The sequence below is a fragment of the Suricata suricatta genome, chromosome X, assembly GCF_006229205.1.
Source record: "Suricata suricatta isolate VVHF042 chromosome X, meerkat_22Aug2017_6uvM2_HiC, whole genome shotgun sequence".
In the NCBI taxonomy this organism is placed as follows: Eukaryota; Metazoa; Chordata; class Mammalia; order Carnivora; family Herpestidae; genus Suricata; species Suricata suricatta.
Genome location: NC_043717.1, coordinates 99,363,387 through 99,382,012, shown reverse-complemented (window position 1 = coordinate 99,382,012; position 18,626 = coordinate 99,363,387). Strand labels below are relative to the sequence as shown.

General features: G+C 45.7%; 1 protein-coding gene across 1 annotated transcript in view; it reads right to left on the bottom strand.

Annotated features, from left to right (window-relative positions):
• The window catches only part of F9 (coagulation factor IX), a 30,098-nt gene that overhangs the window by 9,326 nt on the left and 2,146 nt on the right, over positions 1 to 18,626 (bottom strand). The window contains exons 2-6 of the mRNA XM_029930474.1: positions 14,262 to 14,425; positions 14,023 to 14,047; positions 11,070 to 11,183; positions 4,270 to 4,398; positions 1,562 to 1,755 (exon numbers count right to left, since the gene is read on the bottom strand). Of these exons, the coding sequence (XP_029786334.1) occupies positions 1,562 to 1,755; positions 4,270 to 4,398; positions 11,070 to 11,183; positions 14,023 to 14,047; positions 14,262 to 14,425 (626 nt within the window). The remainder of the gene's footprint in view (positions 1 to 1,561; positions 1,756 to 4,269; positions 4,399 to 11,069; positions 11,184 to 14,022; positions 14,048 to 14,261; positions 14,426 to 18,626) is intronic.

The following is an 18,626-nucleotide window of genomic DNA, read 5'->3' as shown; positions in this document are numbered from 1 at the left end:
ATGCCTAAATTGGGGGTAGTGGGGGTGTAAAGGAACACAGTGTATTTTATTGGCTGAAGATCAAGTCCAACAAATACTCTTAAAAGCAAAGCCAAAGTAACGGAACAGAAAATATAGGCTTGGTCGTGATGGTCTGCCACCCTTCAGTACCATTCCCTACAATGTCTGTGCCGATACCTACCTCTCAGGTATATGTTCAATATATTACACCCATTATATTGGAAAATTCTGAAGAATCCTGAACAGATACATAGTTAGTCTTAGAAATCTCCCGTGGCGTTAAACCAGGGACAATTACATAATCCTGGCTTAAATTGTTAACGGGTTTGAGGATTGAAAAGTCTTTGAAGCTACTGGTTCCTGATGGCAAAAGTTCAAACCTCAGTAGAGGAAATATTCTGGAGTGAAGCATCCTGGAAATAGCCACAAAATCATGTGATTGTGGCTACGAGGGGGTTTTTAGACTAAACGATTATAAGCCATGTGCAATAGAACTTTCTGTAATGATGGAGATGGTCTCGATCTGTGCAATCCACTCCAGTGGCCCCTGCCACATGTGGCACTTGAAATGTGGCAGGTGCGGCTGGGATGAATTTTTAGTTTTTCTTAACGGTGTTTAGATTTAAATAGCAACATGTGGTTAGTAGTTACGTTATTGGACAGCACGACTTTATATAAGGACCAGCTTGGCAACTTGCTTTGGGTGGGGGGAGGTGGTGTGGGGGTGGGGACTGCTTCTACTCTCAGAATCACTTAGGCTTTAGTTGTAGGGTCAGTTGCAAGTTCTGTTACAAATCTAGCTCTTGGTCATTGGCCCAGAAGTGGACACAGGTGCTTCTCATGCGAGTTGTCTGCAGATCACACCTGGAGAAATGTGGGACTAGGAACCACGTGTTCACTGTTTGGTGTTTGGTTCCTTTGGTTTCAAATTGTAGTACTCATCAGGGTCACCCAAAGTGCTGGTTAGCTAGCACCCAGTTGCCGTCCTTCCTCCCTCCCCAGTTCTCCTCCCCCCTACCCCCAGAGATTCTGCTTCAGTAGGTTTTAAGGTAGGACTCAAAAATTTGCATTGCTAATACGTTTTCATGCGATTCTGATGCTGGTACTCTCTTTGAGCCTTCAACCAAGCCCCTGTCTCAGTAACCCAGTTCTTGCCTTACTCCTTCCCATGTCAGTCCTTTTAAAAATCCCTTCAAAATCAGTTTCTCCGGACCTGGGGACTTTCTCTCACCAGTTCTCACGAGCTGAAGCTGAGGTACCCTGTACCCAGGGTGCGTGCCCTCGCTTCCGGACCTCCTCCCTACTGCGTGTGTGGAATGCTGCCCTGCTCTTTCCGTGAAGTCACACTCGCCTTGACCTGGTGTAGTAAATGTCTCCGGGCTTTTCCTTTACCAACTCCCCACCACTGAGGGCTTCTTCCTATTGCTTACGCTGAAACTTGCCTAAACACTTCCCCCACCCCAATAGATCTGCCTGGTGTTCTAGCCAGAGCCCCCCCCGCCACCCCGGCCTGTCCCTTACCCCCTGGCTCCAGTTTTGACACACCATTAATATAGAGTACCTGCCAAGGGAATTGGCCTGGTTGGGCAGTTTTCCCACCAACAATTCGAGTCAGGTCGTTGAATGGTTGGGTGGCGTTATCCGAATTGTTTTCAGCTTCAGTGGCATTTTCATAGTCCGTAGTGGAATAAAAGATTTCAGAGCGGGTGTGCGTAGAAATGTGCGGGACAGAAACTCTTCCGCATGGAAATGGCACTAGAAAAATGAGGGGAAAAAATTAGTGTTCTGATATTTCTCGTTGGCAAGCGGAGCCTATATTACAGAAATCGAGAATGAGAGCCATCCTTGTCACTTCTGAGAAGCAGGCCCATCAATATTCAAAAAATCTAATCAATGAATATAGTCTCAAACTAAAAGGTTAATTGCATTATTTTCATGGAAAGTTTTCAAACCCTTCATGAAAAGAACATTTGGCTCAGGAGTCCATCATCTTTACGGAAATAGAATAGGTTTCAGAATCCAATTTTGTAAGAGTTTGGTAAAGTCTCATGACTTTTCTGTGGTGTTTCTTTACTAATTAGTTGCAAGGCCTGTCCCTAAATAGAATTCTGATGAGTGGTGGATGCCATGAACTTTAACTTTAGAATTAGGTAGTTGAGATTTCGCCTGCTTTTTGGGAACCAGAATTTCTTTTGTGGACCTGAATGCTGTCTAGACTGCAAGGCGGATTGAGGGATCTGCTGGGAAGAAATCATGGTTTAATTATTTGGCTTGGTTAAGTATTAACCAAATAAATGCCTGGGGCCCCTGGCTGGCTCAGTTGGAAGGGCATGCAACCCTTGACCTCGGGTCATGAGTTGGAGCCCCACAGTGGGTATAGAGATGACTTAAATAAATAAACGGAAAAAAAATGTGATTATCACAGCCACATCCACCCAGGACCTGGCCACCCTTTTACCTTGGGTCAGTGTATTTCCTAAAGACAGGAAATCATCTTCTGATACACTGGGGACAACCAGAATGGAAATTTGTAGTCAAGTAAAGTCACCTCACATTTCATTTCTCACGTTCTTTCTAGCCACACGTTCTTTCTAGCCTTGTAACAGACATTTCTATAGCAACCAGCTGCAGCAAAGTATCATGAAGACCGCATGTGGTTGGGAAAACAGAAAATTAGTTCAAAATACTTATGTATAAATATAAATCATCAACAATGGCTCGAGAAAAAGGACCATTCCTATTGAACAGCAGAAGAGCTTATTTTAGGTTTGGCCTACTTTGCTAAAGATAAGGCTATATTCAGATACAACACTTAATAGTTAGAGGTGGTTCTCAATCCTTTTTTTTTTTTTTCTTCTAACGTGGAAGAGCGTGTAAGGGTTTAGCCATCTGTCTGCACTGCAAGTTAGATTTTGCAATTTTTTAAAACTTTTTAAAATGTTTTTTAATTTATTTTTGAGGGACAGAGAGAGATAGTGTGAGCAGGGGAGGGTCAGAGAGAGAGGGAGACACAGAATCCGAAGCAGGCTCCAGGCTCTGAGCTGTCAGCAGAGCCCGATGTGGGGCTCGAACCCACGAACTGTGAGATCATGACCCAAGCTGAAGCCGGACGCTTAACTGACTGAGCCATCCAGGTGCCCCTTGAATTTTTTTTTTTTTGTGCAAATATAAAACATTTTATTTTTAAAACGACTTCAAATGTGAAGGTTAAAACATATAGCTATTGTCCTGGGCGGTGAGCAAGCTGTGAGGCACGGCAAGTGAGGACCCAGGCAGGGGACAGGTGGGGACGTCCCTCCAGCATTACAGGCTGCTCTTCATCTTAGTTGCAGCAGCATGTATCCCCTTGGCCTCTGGTCGTTTCTTCAATTTCCGCTGCTGGGTGCTCTGGTGAGATAGGTATCGAACCCAGTTCCAGAGGATCGCTGCACAATTTAATGTAGCCCGTTTAGGATCAGGCTTTGAAAATGCAAAAGAAATTATATCTAGTTTGCTTCAAAAAGGCCCCTCATTTATCAAATATTATTGATCCTGTGAAGCCTACTTTTTTTTTTTTTAATCAAAGCTTCTCTTGCTTTCATTTTCAGAGACGAGCACTATGAGCATGGGGTAGAGATGTTCTGAGTACACCAGTCAGCTGTCAGCGTGGTGGCCTGGCCGACACAACTGGGAAATATTGTTTCGTTCACTGCTGTGTAGATGGACCGTGTGAGTCAGCATGGCACATCTTGTAACAGATGGTTGTCAGAACCATCCAGTGTCCAAGAGTGTAAGCTCCGCTCGAAACCCAGGGATAGGAAATAACGTTCCCACAGTAAGCCAGCCACGCCCTGGCTACTAATCCTTTCTATGATCTCAAAAGAGAGGGGCGCCAGGGTGGCTCTGTTGGTTGAGCATCAGACTTTGGCTCAGGTCATGATCTCATGGTTTGTGAGTTCAAGCCCCACATCGGGCTCTCTGCTGTCAGCGTGGGACCTGCTTCAGATCCTCTATCCCCACCTCTCTCTGCACCTCCCGGGCTCATGCAATCTCTCTCTCTTTCTCTCTCAAACAAAAACGAACATTAAAGAAATATATCAGGAAAATAGTTGTCTAACTGTAATTAACAAAACACCAAAATTATTTAAAAGGAAAAAGAAACAAGTAGGGATTATAAAAGTACGTAGGCTAGTTAAAATGCTGAAGGCTCAAATATAGATTTGGAGATTGCATCCCCCTAGCTTTAAAACAAACAAACAAACAAACAAACAAACACATTTAGGTTTTGACCTGCTGGTTCACAGGACTTCTGGTCCTCGGCAAGATAGTATCCAGTAGTACAGGAACAAACCACCTTGTTACCAGCGTCCAGTTTACAAAACTGCTTGCACCTGCCATTCTTGATGTTGCATGTTACATCTGAAAGGAAGCCAGATCACCAGCAATAGCATCAGTTCACATGCATTTCTTGAAAGTACACGAAACTCCTCACTCATGTATACGTCGGATCTAAGCAGGGGGCATTCATGGCGAGAGGCTTGGGAGCCTTGAGCTAAGTGTAGAAAGAAAGATAAAATTCTTAATAAGGCATAAAAAGGGCAGCAATATATTTGATTTGGCATAAAACTGAAGGTTTGGATATTGTGCTTTCACAAAATCTTGGACTACAATGAAAAAAAAAAACCCCGTTGGTTAGAGGATAATCTACATTCAGAGAAATCCCCAAAGCCTCACGGTGAATTTTCACAAAGCGTGTGCACCTGTTTAAACACCAAATGGACCAGAAACTCTTGTAAAGCTGCCTTCTACTACTACACCGTTCCTCCTTTCCAACGGGGCCATTACCCCCAGATTCGAACAGTGAATTTTGCCTGTTGGCGATCTTTACATCAATAGAAGCTCAAGATGTGCGCTCCTCTGTGTCTTTCATTTAATACTTGGTGAGACTCGGCCGTGTTCTTTGTACAAAAGCAGGTCATTGACGTGCTGTGTTGTATGCCATTGTGTGAATATTACTATCTTTATCCATTTTACTGTTGATGAATATTTGAGGCGAGTTTCCAGTTTTTGCCTCTTATGCATAATGCTGTAATGGATATTCTTATATCTTTTGGGAACATGCGTGCAAATACTGGATATATACCAATGAGTGCAGTTATTGGATCCTATGTTCAGGTTTAGTAGACACTGCCCCGTGAGTTTTCTAACATCAATGTACAAATTTAAATTCCCACCATCCGTGTGTGAGAGTTCCAGTTCTTGGACCTAAGTATTTCAAGTTTCTTCTCCCACTCCGACTTGTGATTTTGTCGCAGTGGATTTTGCTGAATAGAAGTTCACAGTTTTAATAGAATCCAATTTACCTAAGCACACGTGAAGCTGGCTGAGGTGGGTATAGATCAACACAAGCGAATGAAATTGGGTCCTTTAAGGTGGCTAAAGACATTCTGTGTTGGCAATGACGAGTGTTCTAGTGGCCCACAGTTTCTTGACTTTCCTATACGGTCTCCCTTATTCATAGGAAGCGTTGTTCTTTGTCTCTTATAATACATTTTGTCTTGGATTCTATTTTGTGTGATGCTAAGATTGCTTCACCGGCTTCTTTTTGTTAGCATTTACCTAAAAATCTTTTTATATCCCTTTATTTTAGCCTCCTCGTATAATTTTATTTTAGATGCCTGTCTTGTCATCTGAATACAATTCGGTTTCCAACTCCGGCCTGAAAATTTGCCATTAACCCAATGCATATTGGTTCTGATTTCTGATATCTTCGGCTTATTCCTGCCATCTTATTTGGCATTTTTTAAAATTACCGCGCTTTCCCTTTGCTTCTTTGATGCAGTCTTGATAGCAGAGTTTAGGGCTGGCTAGCTGAGACCTCCTGAGTTCCGAGAAAAGGGCTCTGCCCTGGGGCCTATTTCTGCCTCTAGAGCAGCACAGAACACACCGACTAGGAGATCCCTTTCCCCTTCCTACCTGCTCGACAGCTTCCAGTAGAAATGCTCACTTGCAATGCAGTTAGACCATGGAGAGTCTGAAGACGAGTGACTGTATTAGACACTTCCTGTGTACCTCCTTTGTTCCTCTCAGCCTCATCGGTGTCCTTTCCCAGCACTGTGGCAGTCAGCTCTGCATCGACTGCCCCTGACCTTACACGGGTGCAGCCTTGAATTGCCTGGGCTCCTATCTGCACTACGGGCCTCTCCCCTCTTACCTTGGCTCTTCCCTATTGAGGCTAAGGCACGGCATTGTACAGCCTCTCCAGTGCCCCAGGACGTACAAGCTGGACATGTGGGGGGAGTTAATATCCCCTCGACTAAACTTTTCCCCCACCGTGGGACAGATGCTGATGGACAAACTCTTTCCCTTCTTCCCCGCTCCCAGATGGACTGGCCTGAGGCCAATTCCTGTGGTTCCTGGGAAAACAGCCCCAAGAGATCCAGTAATCAGTCGCAGATGAGGACAGATGACTGTCTTCTTGGTTCTCCTTTTCTCCCTGCCTCACCCACCTGTCCCTTACTCTTGCTCCCTAATAAATAAGCTTGAGTCACACACTCCTTTTTTTTTTCTTCCTGGAGGAATCCAGGCTAAAAGAGTGATTATATGGTTTTGGACTATATTATGGATTCTTGAGTGACAGATGTAAATTTTCTAAATCTATTTTACCTAGGCTAGCATACATTAATGTAATAATTTGCTCATGTTCCTTACTGACTCTTCAGGAATTAAGGGGAGGCAGGGGCACCTGGGTGGCTCGATCTGTTGAGTGTCTGATTCTTCATCTCTGCTCAGGTCTTGATCTCAGGGTCATGCGTTCAAGCCCTGCGTTGGGCTCCACATTGGGTGTGGACCCTAAACAGGAATTGAGGGGAAGGCAAACCAACTGCTGCCAGGGAGGCAAAAGACCCAGCCCTGGGCTTTAACCTCTGCTGCCAATAATGCACTAAATGCATAATCCAAAAGATGAGAACTGGTCCTTTGTTTTTATTTTTCAAAGACCTTTCTCCTGACTCAAGGTGATTACATCCCTGGCCCTTTTCATGTTATTGGCTATCATTTTTTTGCTACCAAGCAACACTAAAGTGTTCAGCCAAGTCAAATACCACCTGTAGAAAGTGTTCAGTCAATATGACATTGGGGTAAGTCAACAGAGGTAGGTGGGGGATGCTGTGACCCGATTTGGCTCAGGCCATGCACAGGCGGGAATGAATGGACTCAGTGTGGCTTTCCCATTTCTGCTTCCGTGTTCTTGGCTAAGTGATTAGACCTATCTACCATTTCCCTCATCTGTTATCTTTCTTTCTGGCTTGGGTTGTGTGTGCAGTGGGAAATAGTGCTGTCTGATCAGCAGTCTTTTTGCTCTCAAAGGACAATAATGTTCCTCACTGACTCTTAAGGAATTAAGGGGAGGCAGGGGCACCTGGGTGGCTTCTGGAAACAGAATAATAGCACAAGGAATTGCAGTGGAGATGTCCCTAGTACCAGATCTAAAGAACAGTCACTCAGGGGCTCAGTCATCAATGCTTTGTTGAGCATTTAGATGTCAGGTGCTGTATTGGGTATGGGTCCTCTCTGGTCTTGCGGCTTGTCTCTGTGCCTAGACCATCTGCTGAGCCTCTCAACACATCTGTTCCTCCCCTTCACGTTAGCACAAAGACCTCCTTCTAAGTCCCTCACGCCTGCCGCCAGAGTTCTCCGGTTCGGCTTTATTTCACTCTGCCTTCATCCTCCCCCACACATTCAGTCAACGGAAAACCAAAGCGTGGACGGAAGATGTTCTGTTTCATAAGCTTGCCATCGCTATGCTGTCATTCAGCTAAACTCCAGGTATTTTCTTCATCCCACAGAAATACTCGGTAACTAAGAGCATGCTGTCTGCGATGTGTTACCAGAGTGAAAAAAGTGTTTACATTGCTTGTGATTTTGTTTTTCTCTCCATCCTCACTTACTGTAGGTAGATGCCTCTTATAATCTTTAGAGGGGACGAGAGTGACCCAAGTTCTTAGACACCTTGATCTATCTGAATGGCCTCAGATGTAATGTGTAAATGGCAACATACAGTGGTCATTATTCTAACCACAAGGGACACAATAGCCAATTAATTGTTATTCTTTTAACTAGAAAGCATGGCCTCAATGTACCTCTCTCTCTGGAGAGGAGCCCGATGAACAAGGGAAAAGGCAAACAACAAGATCTTGACAATGGAAATCGCCCCCCCCCAAGAGAAGGGTGGGGCAGGAAACTCGGGGCCTCAGTTCTCTATAAACTGTGCCACTTAGCAGCCTTTGAGATCAGTCTGTAGATGAGTTTGAAGCGACGGCTTAAGTGGGAGTTGGTATATGCTATTGCTTCCCTCCGGTGTCTGAGGTAAAGAGACTTTTGAGAGGATCCCCACTTTGTTTCTGAACTGTGCCAAGAGGATTTCTCTAGACCTTGATCAGGCAGGCTGGGGGAGATCGAGGCTCCCCAGAGGCCAGGTGTGGTGGGAGATGTGGTGCCACTGCGGAGCTCTGACCACAGCAGAGTGGGGGGGGCCCTGAGGTCTGAGATGATGGCAGCTGTAGACATAGCGCTTCTGCAGTGTGGCCCGTAGCTTCACCCGGCGACAGAACATGCTATAGAAGTTTTGTGCTTACATTTATATTCCTTGGGGCAATTCTCCATTACAGTGTCTTTGTTTTATTTTTAAGTGTACTTAATTATTTTGAGTGAGAGAGAGAGCGAATGAGCGAGAGCGCGAGCTTGGAAAGGGGGAGGGGAAAGAGACTCCTAAGCAGGCTTCACACTGTCAGTGCAGAGCCCAATATGGGGCTCGAACTTACAAACTGTGAGATCATGCCCTAAGCCAAAACCAAGAGTCAGATGCTCAATCAACTAAGCCACCCAGGTGCCCCTGAAGTGTCTTTATTTTAAACTAAAGACATTAGGGACATTTAATGCTAGACACTGTTTTTTTCAAATTGCTCCTAATTTTATTTCATTTTATTTTCTAAAGTAAGCGCTACACCCAACATGGGGCTTGAACTCATGACCACGAGATCAAGAATTGCGCGGTAGTCAGCCAGGCACCTCACTAACCACTGTTTTCAATTATACTTTACTAGTGTGCCCTTCATTTTTAGTAGAGACTAATTGAGTTATTCATTCCCTCAGCTCAATGGTTATATTTTTAAGCTGATAATGAATAACTACTCCAAAGATTTCCGTATGTTTCCATACTAGCAGGATCAGATTTGTCTGGGTAAGTCTGAATTTGAAATTAGCACCTTTCAGATGAAAGCGCCGCGGGAATCGTGACCACACCCATAGGCCCTGGGAAATCTGACGGGGTGGGCTTCCAAGCCAGGGATCATCCACCTGCATCCACTCTTTCTGGGTTTTTGCCTGGCCGCTTTTTCCTTTTCTTCTCTTCTATTCTTTTTCATCTTACAGCTCTCAAAGGAAGACGATCACCGGAGTTCTCTTTAGTGCTGAAAAGATTTCTAAATGACATTACAGGTGACTTTTTTTTCCTTTCCCTGTTGGACAACCGCAGCTGCTGACTTTCATTTTGTTTTCTACCTTTTTCATCTGCCTGTCAGGAGGATGGCTGGAAAGTCTTAATAGACTCCTGCTAATTTTCTGCTCTTTGCCCTTAGTCACGTTAGCTGTGCTGTTAAATTCTTTCCCTAGGATTGCATCTCCATTCTTCTGGAGTTTCAGAGTAGAAAGAGGATACGTATTTAGCATGGCGGGTCTTTTACTACCATAATACCGGTAATCTTGCGTCCAGAGATAATAAGCAAGTAGGAGAGGACTTTGGGATTTAATGCTCCAGTTGACAAAACCTCAGTCAAAAAAAAAATAATAATAATAAAAAAAGATTCTAGACTACGAGCAGAAAGGATGCTGCATAGTGCTCCTGGGTTTGGTATGTAACTGTCAGTGTAATCCATGTGGTCAAATTCGGAAGTGAGCTCTGATTTTTGTGAACAAATTTAACATGTGAAGCACCTGTTTTATGGAGACTTGGCCTCACAGTATCTCGATTCTGTCCTTAATCAACTTCCACTGCCCATGTTGATAACACTTTCGTCATGAGCTCAAACAATTTTATGGGTTCGCTTTTCTTTGCATCTTGTGGATAGTAGTTAGAAGTGTAGGTTTTGGTCAGAGAAGCTGAAGTTCAAATTCTGGCTCAACCACTTATTGACTCTATGATTCTGAGCTGTTTCAGCTGTGGTTTCCTTGTCTGCAGAGGATGGGGATAATAATGGTACTGACCAAATATGGTTGTATTGAGGGTTAATAGCAAGGCGGGGCATCATTACCACATCCTCTTAGCTACCAAATATTATTATTCCCCTCACTGTAGTTTCTTGAACTCATCCAAGAAGCGATGGCTACAGACACAATGTTTATAAGCTTTGGAAGTATATGGTTTATACACTGGAATATTTTTCAGCCTTCTCAAAGAAGGAAATCCTGTCCTATGCGACAACGTGGGTGAAGGCAGTCACAGGACAAATCCTGCATGATTTCACTCATCTGAGGTGTCTAAAATAGTCAAACACAGAAACAGAGACTTCAGTTGAGCCTGCCAGGGGCTGAGGGAATGGGAAAATGGGGAGTTGCTGTTCAGTGTGTATAAAGTTTGAGCTGTGCAAGCTGAATGGGTCCTAGAGATGTGCTTGCTTAACGACACAGTGTCTAGAGTGAACAATGCTGTACTGCTCACTTCATAATTTGTTAAGAGTGCAGATCTCATGTTAAGTGTTCTTTACTGCAATAAGAGCATGTTTGTGAGAGCAACTTTTACATAAATATGACCTTTTCTAGTTTCATCTGGTTTCACAAGGAAACGTGGAAACACAAGGAATCAAGAGTTACTTACCAGGACGCCTGTGGGGCTCAGTCGGTTCAGCATTGGACTGTGGCTCAGGTCGCGGTCTCACAGCTTGTGGATTTTTGAGCTGTGCTGACAGCTCAGAGCCTGGAGCCTGCTTCAGATTCTGTGTCTCCCTCTCGCTCTCCACCCCTCCCCCGCTTGCATTTTCTCTCTTTCAAAAATGAACAAATATTTAAAAAATTGAAAAAAAAGAGTTACTTACCTAACTCACAGTTCTTTCCTTCAAATCCAATCTGACACCAGCATTCATAGGAATTAATGCCATCCTTGCATATGCCGCCATTTAAACATGGATTGGACTCACATTGATCTCCATCTTTGAGACAGGTTAAGATGAAGTTGAGTTAGCAAAGAAACTTCTTAGAATGCCTCCTTGCACAGACTTGTCGGGAAGGGGAGCCTGATTTTAGGGCCAGAACTGCCGATTCTGCTCCTTATTGGAAGCTCCTGTCTTCCTGATTTTCTAAAAACAACCCAAAGGTTCTGAGGCTAATACTGTCCTACGAAATTGCTCTGGGGAAGGCATGCTCGGAGTTTATGCAACCCAAGGGAAGAGAAAGAGGAGGAAGAGGTCTGAGGTTAGAAATGGACTATATGAACCTAGAGAGAGAAGGGTTTTCATTCCTTTCTTCTAGAATGATGGCGAGTTCATTCTGAATCTAATCATATCACTTCACTTTATCGAAGGTCTCGCCCAACCTGCCGAGCGTGGTAGCATATGGCACTTCCACTTGAGGAACCGACAGCCCGAGCTTGCAGCAGATGCATCTGCTTCCTTGTGTTATCATTTAACTTTTTAATAGTAAAGCAGTGAGAGGCAGCTTTTATTTTTTTAAAGGTTTTTTTTTTTACAGTTTTAATTTCTATACATTTAAAAACAAATGTTAAAGTTTTTATTTTCACTTCAGATAATCGACATGCAGTGTCCTATTGGCTTCAGGTGAGAAACCACTTTTAATACAAAGAATTAAACACGAAAAGATCTGAAGATCTGCTTTATTTATGTAGAGATTGGCTACGTGTCCTGTCTGCCTTTCTGGAAGTTGGTACGTTTCCAGAGTCCTTGAGAGCCTTTGAAGACACCGGTGGGAAGAGAACAGGAGGAAAGAATTGGCGGGAGGGGAAAGGTCAGGATGAGAAGGGAGCCTTTCCATCTGGTTTCTGAACACTCAAGCCGCGCTTTTAAGGAAGCTTCGGGAGAAAGGGATAAATAGAACCGGAAGGGAGACCCGTACACACTTAGAGCTAAGAGAAATGGCTCCAAGGAAGGAAAAAATCGGAGCCGGATCTGCAAGAAGAAGAGGTAAAAGCTGACCTAAGAATGAAAGAAGGAAGAAGAGGGCCACAGAAGAGGCATTTCTCATTGTCAGTCACATTCCCTGCCACCTAGCGTGTATGTGTGCTCCAGGGGGGTCGCCAGCGCATCTGTCATGTTCCCTGTCACTGTGGATTGGCTCCCATTGACCCAGGGTTCCTCTCCCTTTCTCGGAAATTGTCCCTCTCTGGAATGTCCGCTGGCGGTAAAGGTTAGATCTTGTCTCCTCTGCCCCTTGATCCAGTGTGCTTTTGCACGGCTTGTTAAATTTGTTCTAGTTCTCTGAAAACAAAATACGTTATCTCTGGTTTATTATTATTAATGTTTGAACTGGTCTGAAAAATGAGCTACATTTGCACTTTATATTATAGACCAGCGGAGCTGAATTATTTAGGATGTTTCACTGAAAGGGTCTGGGCTTGCAGCCAGCAATGCAGCAGCTCATTTGCTGAGACATATCTTTAAGACGAGTGTCGTTTTATCCTGCATTCAGTCCCCCCTTCGAGTGCTTGTCTGCGTGTACTCTAGGCCCAGGCAAAGCCATGGACGGCAGGGGTCAACGACAACAAGGGACGAGACCTTGCCAAGCGAGAGATTCCTGTTTAAGGTGACTAGGTGGCTGTTTAATGAATAACTGCATTCAGATTTCAAGGCCGGGAGCGGGGATAGTGAAAGCAAGGGCTCGCACATTAGAGAATTTGGGTTCTTTTCTGGGCTCTGTACTTCCCTGCCCCAACTGGGTGACCTTTGGCAAGTCTTTTAGCCTCCCTAAGCCTCAGCATCCTCTGTAAAATGAGGTGACTATGCTTTGCTCACAGGGTTGGTGTGAGGATTAAATAGGGCAGGCACTCTGTGCACCGTAAATTGCTTCAGCCACGCTCTGTGCAGGCCGAGTCGATGGCAGAGAATGAAGTGGGCGTCAGGGCCCTGCGCCCCGCAATAGGCACAAGCCCGCAGAGAGATGGAGCATCGGCTCCTTCTTGCCACAAGTGACACGTGGCATGGAATTATTTTCTTTTTGCTTCGATTTTGGTGGACAAAGCAGTAGGGACAGAATCATGCCTCTGATGTTTCCAAGATATTTTGGCCCAAGGTACAGTAAACCACGCGGCCTGTGACCTGGAAGGCAGAAGCTCAGCTTCAAAACACGGTGCTTGCGAGGTTTTGGCCCAAGCCCTGGTGGGGGGGTGGGCTGAGCAAAGAAGTAGTCATGGGAGGTTAAATACAGCCAGGGGGTTTGTGGGGGAGGGGAGTAGGCGTTGATTTGCTTGAAGGAGGTGAGGGAGCGAGGCGCGGGGAACCTGGTGGAAGGGAACCTGGCACACTAAAGGAACAGCCAGATCAAAGGCCAGAGTGGAAGCATTCCTGTAGGGTGCAGGGAGCCGGAGGGAGGCCAGGATGGCTGGGGAACCCCTCCCTTCCCCCGCTCCTCCCACCCCAGAGTGCGAGGAGGTGACCAGGAGGAGAGGGTCAGAGGACCACTGGGAAGGGAGGACCAGATGATCACGGGAGCCTTGGAGGCCGTCCTAGGAGGAGGACTCTTGCTAGACAGTAAACACTGCAGCCCTTGGTCATTGTCACGTTCTCTGCATTCTCTGCTGAAGACCTGCCACCTCTGATTCACTCCCCACATCCGGTCTTAGTTTCCTCCTCCGGGCTGCCTTGGCTAGGCGGCAGTGCTTCTGCAGAGCCCTGGGAAGGAGTGATCTGTCAGCTGATCTCGCCTGTCCTGCGGTAAACCTGACCTAGGTCACCATCAGTCTCGGGTAGAAGAGTGGGACAAGATACATAATTCTCCAATGTTTTACGTCCCAGCTAGAGGAAAAAATTAATTGCTTACCAACATACTGCTTCCAAAATTCAGTCTATAAAGAAAAAAGAGGACAAGTTAACAGCGGTACCTAAAATGTTTCGGATTTGAATCCTTCCCTTCTGTAACATTTATGATACATACGTGTGTACAGATATCTTAAAGTTCCGAAGAGAGGTTTCTTTCTTTTTTTTCCCCTACCTTTCTGCTTTTTCTTTCTGGGTTTTCTGTTCTTTGCCTCTGAAGAATGTTATGTGGCAAATACTCACGGTTTTTTCAGTGTTTTCAAAAACTTCTCGCGCTTCTTCAAAACTACACTTTTCTTCCATACATTCTCTCTCAAGGTTCCCTTGAACAAACTCCTCCAGTTTGCCGGAATTATACCTCTTGGGCCGACTCAGAATTTTCATGGCATCTTCGTGATCAAGAAAAACTGAAATTTAAAAAGAACTATTCTTTAGCTTTATGAAAAAGAAAACATCATGCAAATTAAATACCTCTCTTAAGAAAGGCTTTGTTTTTAATCCAAGGAATCCGAAAGCCAATTTATCTTTGGGGCCTTGAGCCAAAACCGTAAGAGATGTCCTACCGGTGCTGTATACACACGGAGCTTTAGGAATTAAAATTCAATTTGGCTTTTAGTCAAGAGAGCACCAGTAATGAAAGGTCAGATTTTTCAATCGTATTTGAATTTACTTTGGATGAAAAAAGAAAATTCTCAAATCAGCAGTTCACTTCACACTTTGTCATCATTTGGAAATAGCTCATTGCAGACCCTTGCGCGGCCATCTATCACCCTGGCCGGGCTGTGTTCTCAGGATGTGGTTGCCCAAATGACTTTGCAACAAATTTCTCTGAGTACAACGGAGGCCTGGTTACGGTCCCACCGCAAATGCAGCCCCAGTGTCTCTCACTAGATTTTCAAGAGAAACCATTGTCTTAATTTATCTTCAGGCTCACAACACCATGTGTTATGGGAATTCCGGTGAGGAGTCTTCCTCTGGGATTCGGGGTGTGACTTATTTTAGCTCTGCCTGCCTGTGGGGCAGTCCTGAACTCTGGGGGATTGAGGTCTCTAAGCTAATTCTCTCCTTCTGTCCCTCCCTCCCCACACTCAAATCTCTCTCTCTCTGCCTCTCTAGATAGATAGATATAAAAAGCATATCCATATCTATCATTTAAAAAAATTTTTTTACATTTACTTATTTCTGAGAGACAGAGTGAGACAGATTGTGAGTGGGGAGGGGCAGAGGGAGAAGGAGACACAGAATCTGAAGACAGGCTCCAGGCTCTGAGCAAGCGTTCAGCACAGAGCCTGATGCAGGGCTCGAACCCACAAACTGCGAGATCATGGCCTGAGCTGAAGTCAGACACTTAACCAAGTGAGCCACCCAGGCGCCCCACTACCATTTTTATTAAAGTCTGTTTACTTTGAGAGTGAGATACAGCGCGAGCAGGGGAGGGGCAGAGAGAGAAAGTGAGACAGAATCCCAACCAGGCTCTGCACTGTCAGCACAGAGCCCAGTGTGGGGCTCTAACTCACGAACTGTGTCATCACGACTGGAGCTGGAATTGGATGCTTAACCAAGTGAGCCACCCAGCTGCCCCTCCATGTCTATAGTTAATAACTAGGACTCAAGAAGTTGCTGGAGTTGTTCCCTTCTTCAAGGGACCGATACCATGCCAACAGGACCAAATGCCTATAAGATGAACTTTCTAGGCATTCTGGTACTGCTTTCTCATCAGTTCAAACAGAAACAAACTGAACTATCTTCCCTTATTTTCCTGGCAGCTTTCACTTTATGGAGACCTCTGGTCCCCCAACAACCACACTTTTCTCTGGCTCTGCGAGTCCTCTGGGGCCTCACTTTTTTCCTGAATTTAGCAGACTTTTTCTCTTCAACTCCTGCCAACTTTCTCTGTTCCCAGCACTGCTTCTCCCATGCCACCGCGATCCCCTCCAGTGCCAGCTGCAAGATCCACGCGGCCATCTGCCTGTCATCTTCTAAGGCAGCCCAGCACCTTGGGACAAGAGCCCCAGGCTGCGGACGGATGCCACCAGGTACTGATGCCTCCCGGCCTCCCCAGCAGGCTCTCCTCTCTGCCTCAAAATCCGTCTGCTCAGCCCTGGGCGCCCCCACCAAAGCGTCTCCGTCTATATCTACTTACAGTGGCTGAGCAGAAAGCCTGGGGTTTGCAGTCACCTTGGCCACACCCGGATTTGAACACCGTATCTACCACCTACTGGCCAGGAGACGTCAGGCAAGTGATGCAATCTGGTGAAATTTAGCTTGGTCAGAGGCCAAATGGGTATAGCAGTAGTATAATAAGAATATTTATCTCCCAGTGTTGTTGATGGGATCGGGGAGCGGATACGTGTAGATAGGACCTGGCGTATGCTGGCTCGCTCTTTCTCCCCATTCCTCTCGTCCTGGCCCGTCTTCCTGTTTCACAATTCCCTTTTTAGCTCCTTTGTGCACTTTTCTGTAGCTCTTTCTTTTATTTACTCCCATGCACATCATGAAATGACTATTGTCAGGATCGGCGATGACCTCCTACAGGATAATTTGGAGTTGATGCATGTCCTGAGCGCTCTGAAATATTTCTAATGGGTTCTCCTTCCATGAAGTCACTCCATTCTTGTTCTTCTCTTTGCTCTAACTCCTGTCACTCAGCCCCTGCTCGAATCAATCCGTTCCTCTTTGCCTGCCTTAAATGTCCAGAGTGTTCCCAGGTTCCCGCCTCAGCCTTTTAATGCCATTTGACTTTATCAGGACTGGGCCTAGGGTGAAGCACCCAAGGCCTGCGGAGCATGGAATTTAGGACCCTGGTCCGGTCCTGACTCTTGCAACGCCATTTTTTTTTTTTTTTAGTTTATTTATTTTGAGAGGGAAAGAGAGAATCCCAACCAGGCTCTGTGCTGTTAGGGCAGTGCCTGATGTGTGGCTCGAACCCACGAACTGTGAGATCATGACCTGTGCCGAAACCAGGAGCTGGCTACTTAACTGACTGAGCCACCCAGGCGCCCCTCAACACCATTTTCTGAGCACTCACTGCCGTCCGGCACTGTGCTACATCCCACATTATCTGTGCCCCCTCCCTGGATCCTTACACAGGGTCGTAAGTGCTCTTTCTACACCGATGGGCTCCACATATCCATCTCTAGTCAGACACATCTTCTGAATTCCCGATCATCTCCCGTTTCCCTAACTGTACATTGTCACATGACAAGCCAGAGCTGAGGGTTATCTAAGGCTTCTGCAGTACTGGGCATGGTGCTTTGCATCATTCCGTCATTTTCATTCCATGCTCACAGCAGCCCCAGGAGATTGATCCTGCCGGCTCAGTTTCGTAAACAAGGAAAATGGAGGCTGAGAGAGGTTAAGTAACTGGCCCTGGGTAACACACTGAAGTGTCAGAGCCAGGGCTTAGACTTTGGCAGTCACGCTGCGCTGGCCATGCTCCTTGGTACTGTGCTGTGTCCTGGAGTCACATCGGCCGTCCCGGATGTGTATTCCACACTCGTCTGAGCCAGTTCCCCTTCCATACCCAGATGGCTAAAGTCCTATCATTTCTCCTTCCTCGATGTCACTTGGAAGTCCTTTCCTCCTTTTCTGTCTACACAGCTAATGTCCAGGCTCAGGCCCTCGCGCCTTCCCTGGATGATTGCAACGGCCTCAAGACAGTCACCCCGTGTCTCGCCACCCCTTCCTCCAACAGTTCACTAGCATGTTGCCAGGTTCCTGATAGGTGACGGTGACCGAAGAGCTCTCCTGGCTTGGTGAGTGCAGGGTGACGTTTGGAATTGCTGAATCACTATATTGTACACCTGAGACTGATGTAGCACTCTGTCAACTACACTGGCACGACAATAGAAAATGTTTTTAGAAAAAAAAATAGTAAAAAAAAAATGTTGCCTGGCCAAGTACTCTAGATGAGCCATTGGTGCCTTTCACGGTTATGCTTCCGTTGACCCAACAGTTGGGCTCTGTTGTCCCAACTCCTTAGTCTCAGGCCTTTGTTATCTGGTGACCTGACCCCGTTTAGCTATCCTACCTCGCTAGTCATATTTAATATTCAAAATACCATGAGTTCCTGAGAGACCTCACATTCTTTGTGTATCTGGACCTTTGCATGTGGGTGAGTCTCTCTGCATCGAATGCCCTGGATCAGACATTAAAGGACAGTGAGCCTACTCATCTCTTATGCCCCAATCCCAAATCCTGTGCATCTGCCGAGTGTTTTCCCAGTTAATATGTCCCTTTGTGCTCCTGTGGCACCTGATACCCATGTAGTTACATTACAAATCTCTCACCTGGCCTCATGGTGCTTTCGGTCAAAGAGGGAGTCTGGATTTCCCCTGCGCCCCTGATACCTCACCCCAGCCCCTCACATCACAGTAGCCTTGTGAAGTTCTGTAAAGCATACGGATCGAAGCCGTCGTCTGTTCATTCATTTGGTATTTGTTCTCAATGAAAGGCCTCTTCAGTCTGTACACATTACAGAATTGAATTGGTTCCACAGAATGGGTCGGATTTCAAAATTCTAACCTGATGCAAATGCCTAATGGCAGCAGTCATGAATGTGCAACATCTCCGGAAGCCATTCGTGGTCACAGCTTTTAGAAACCAGTG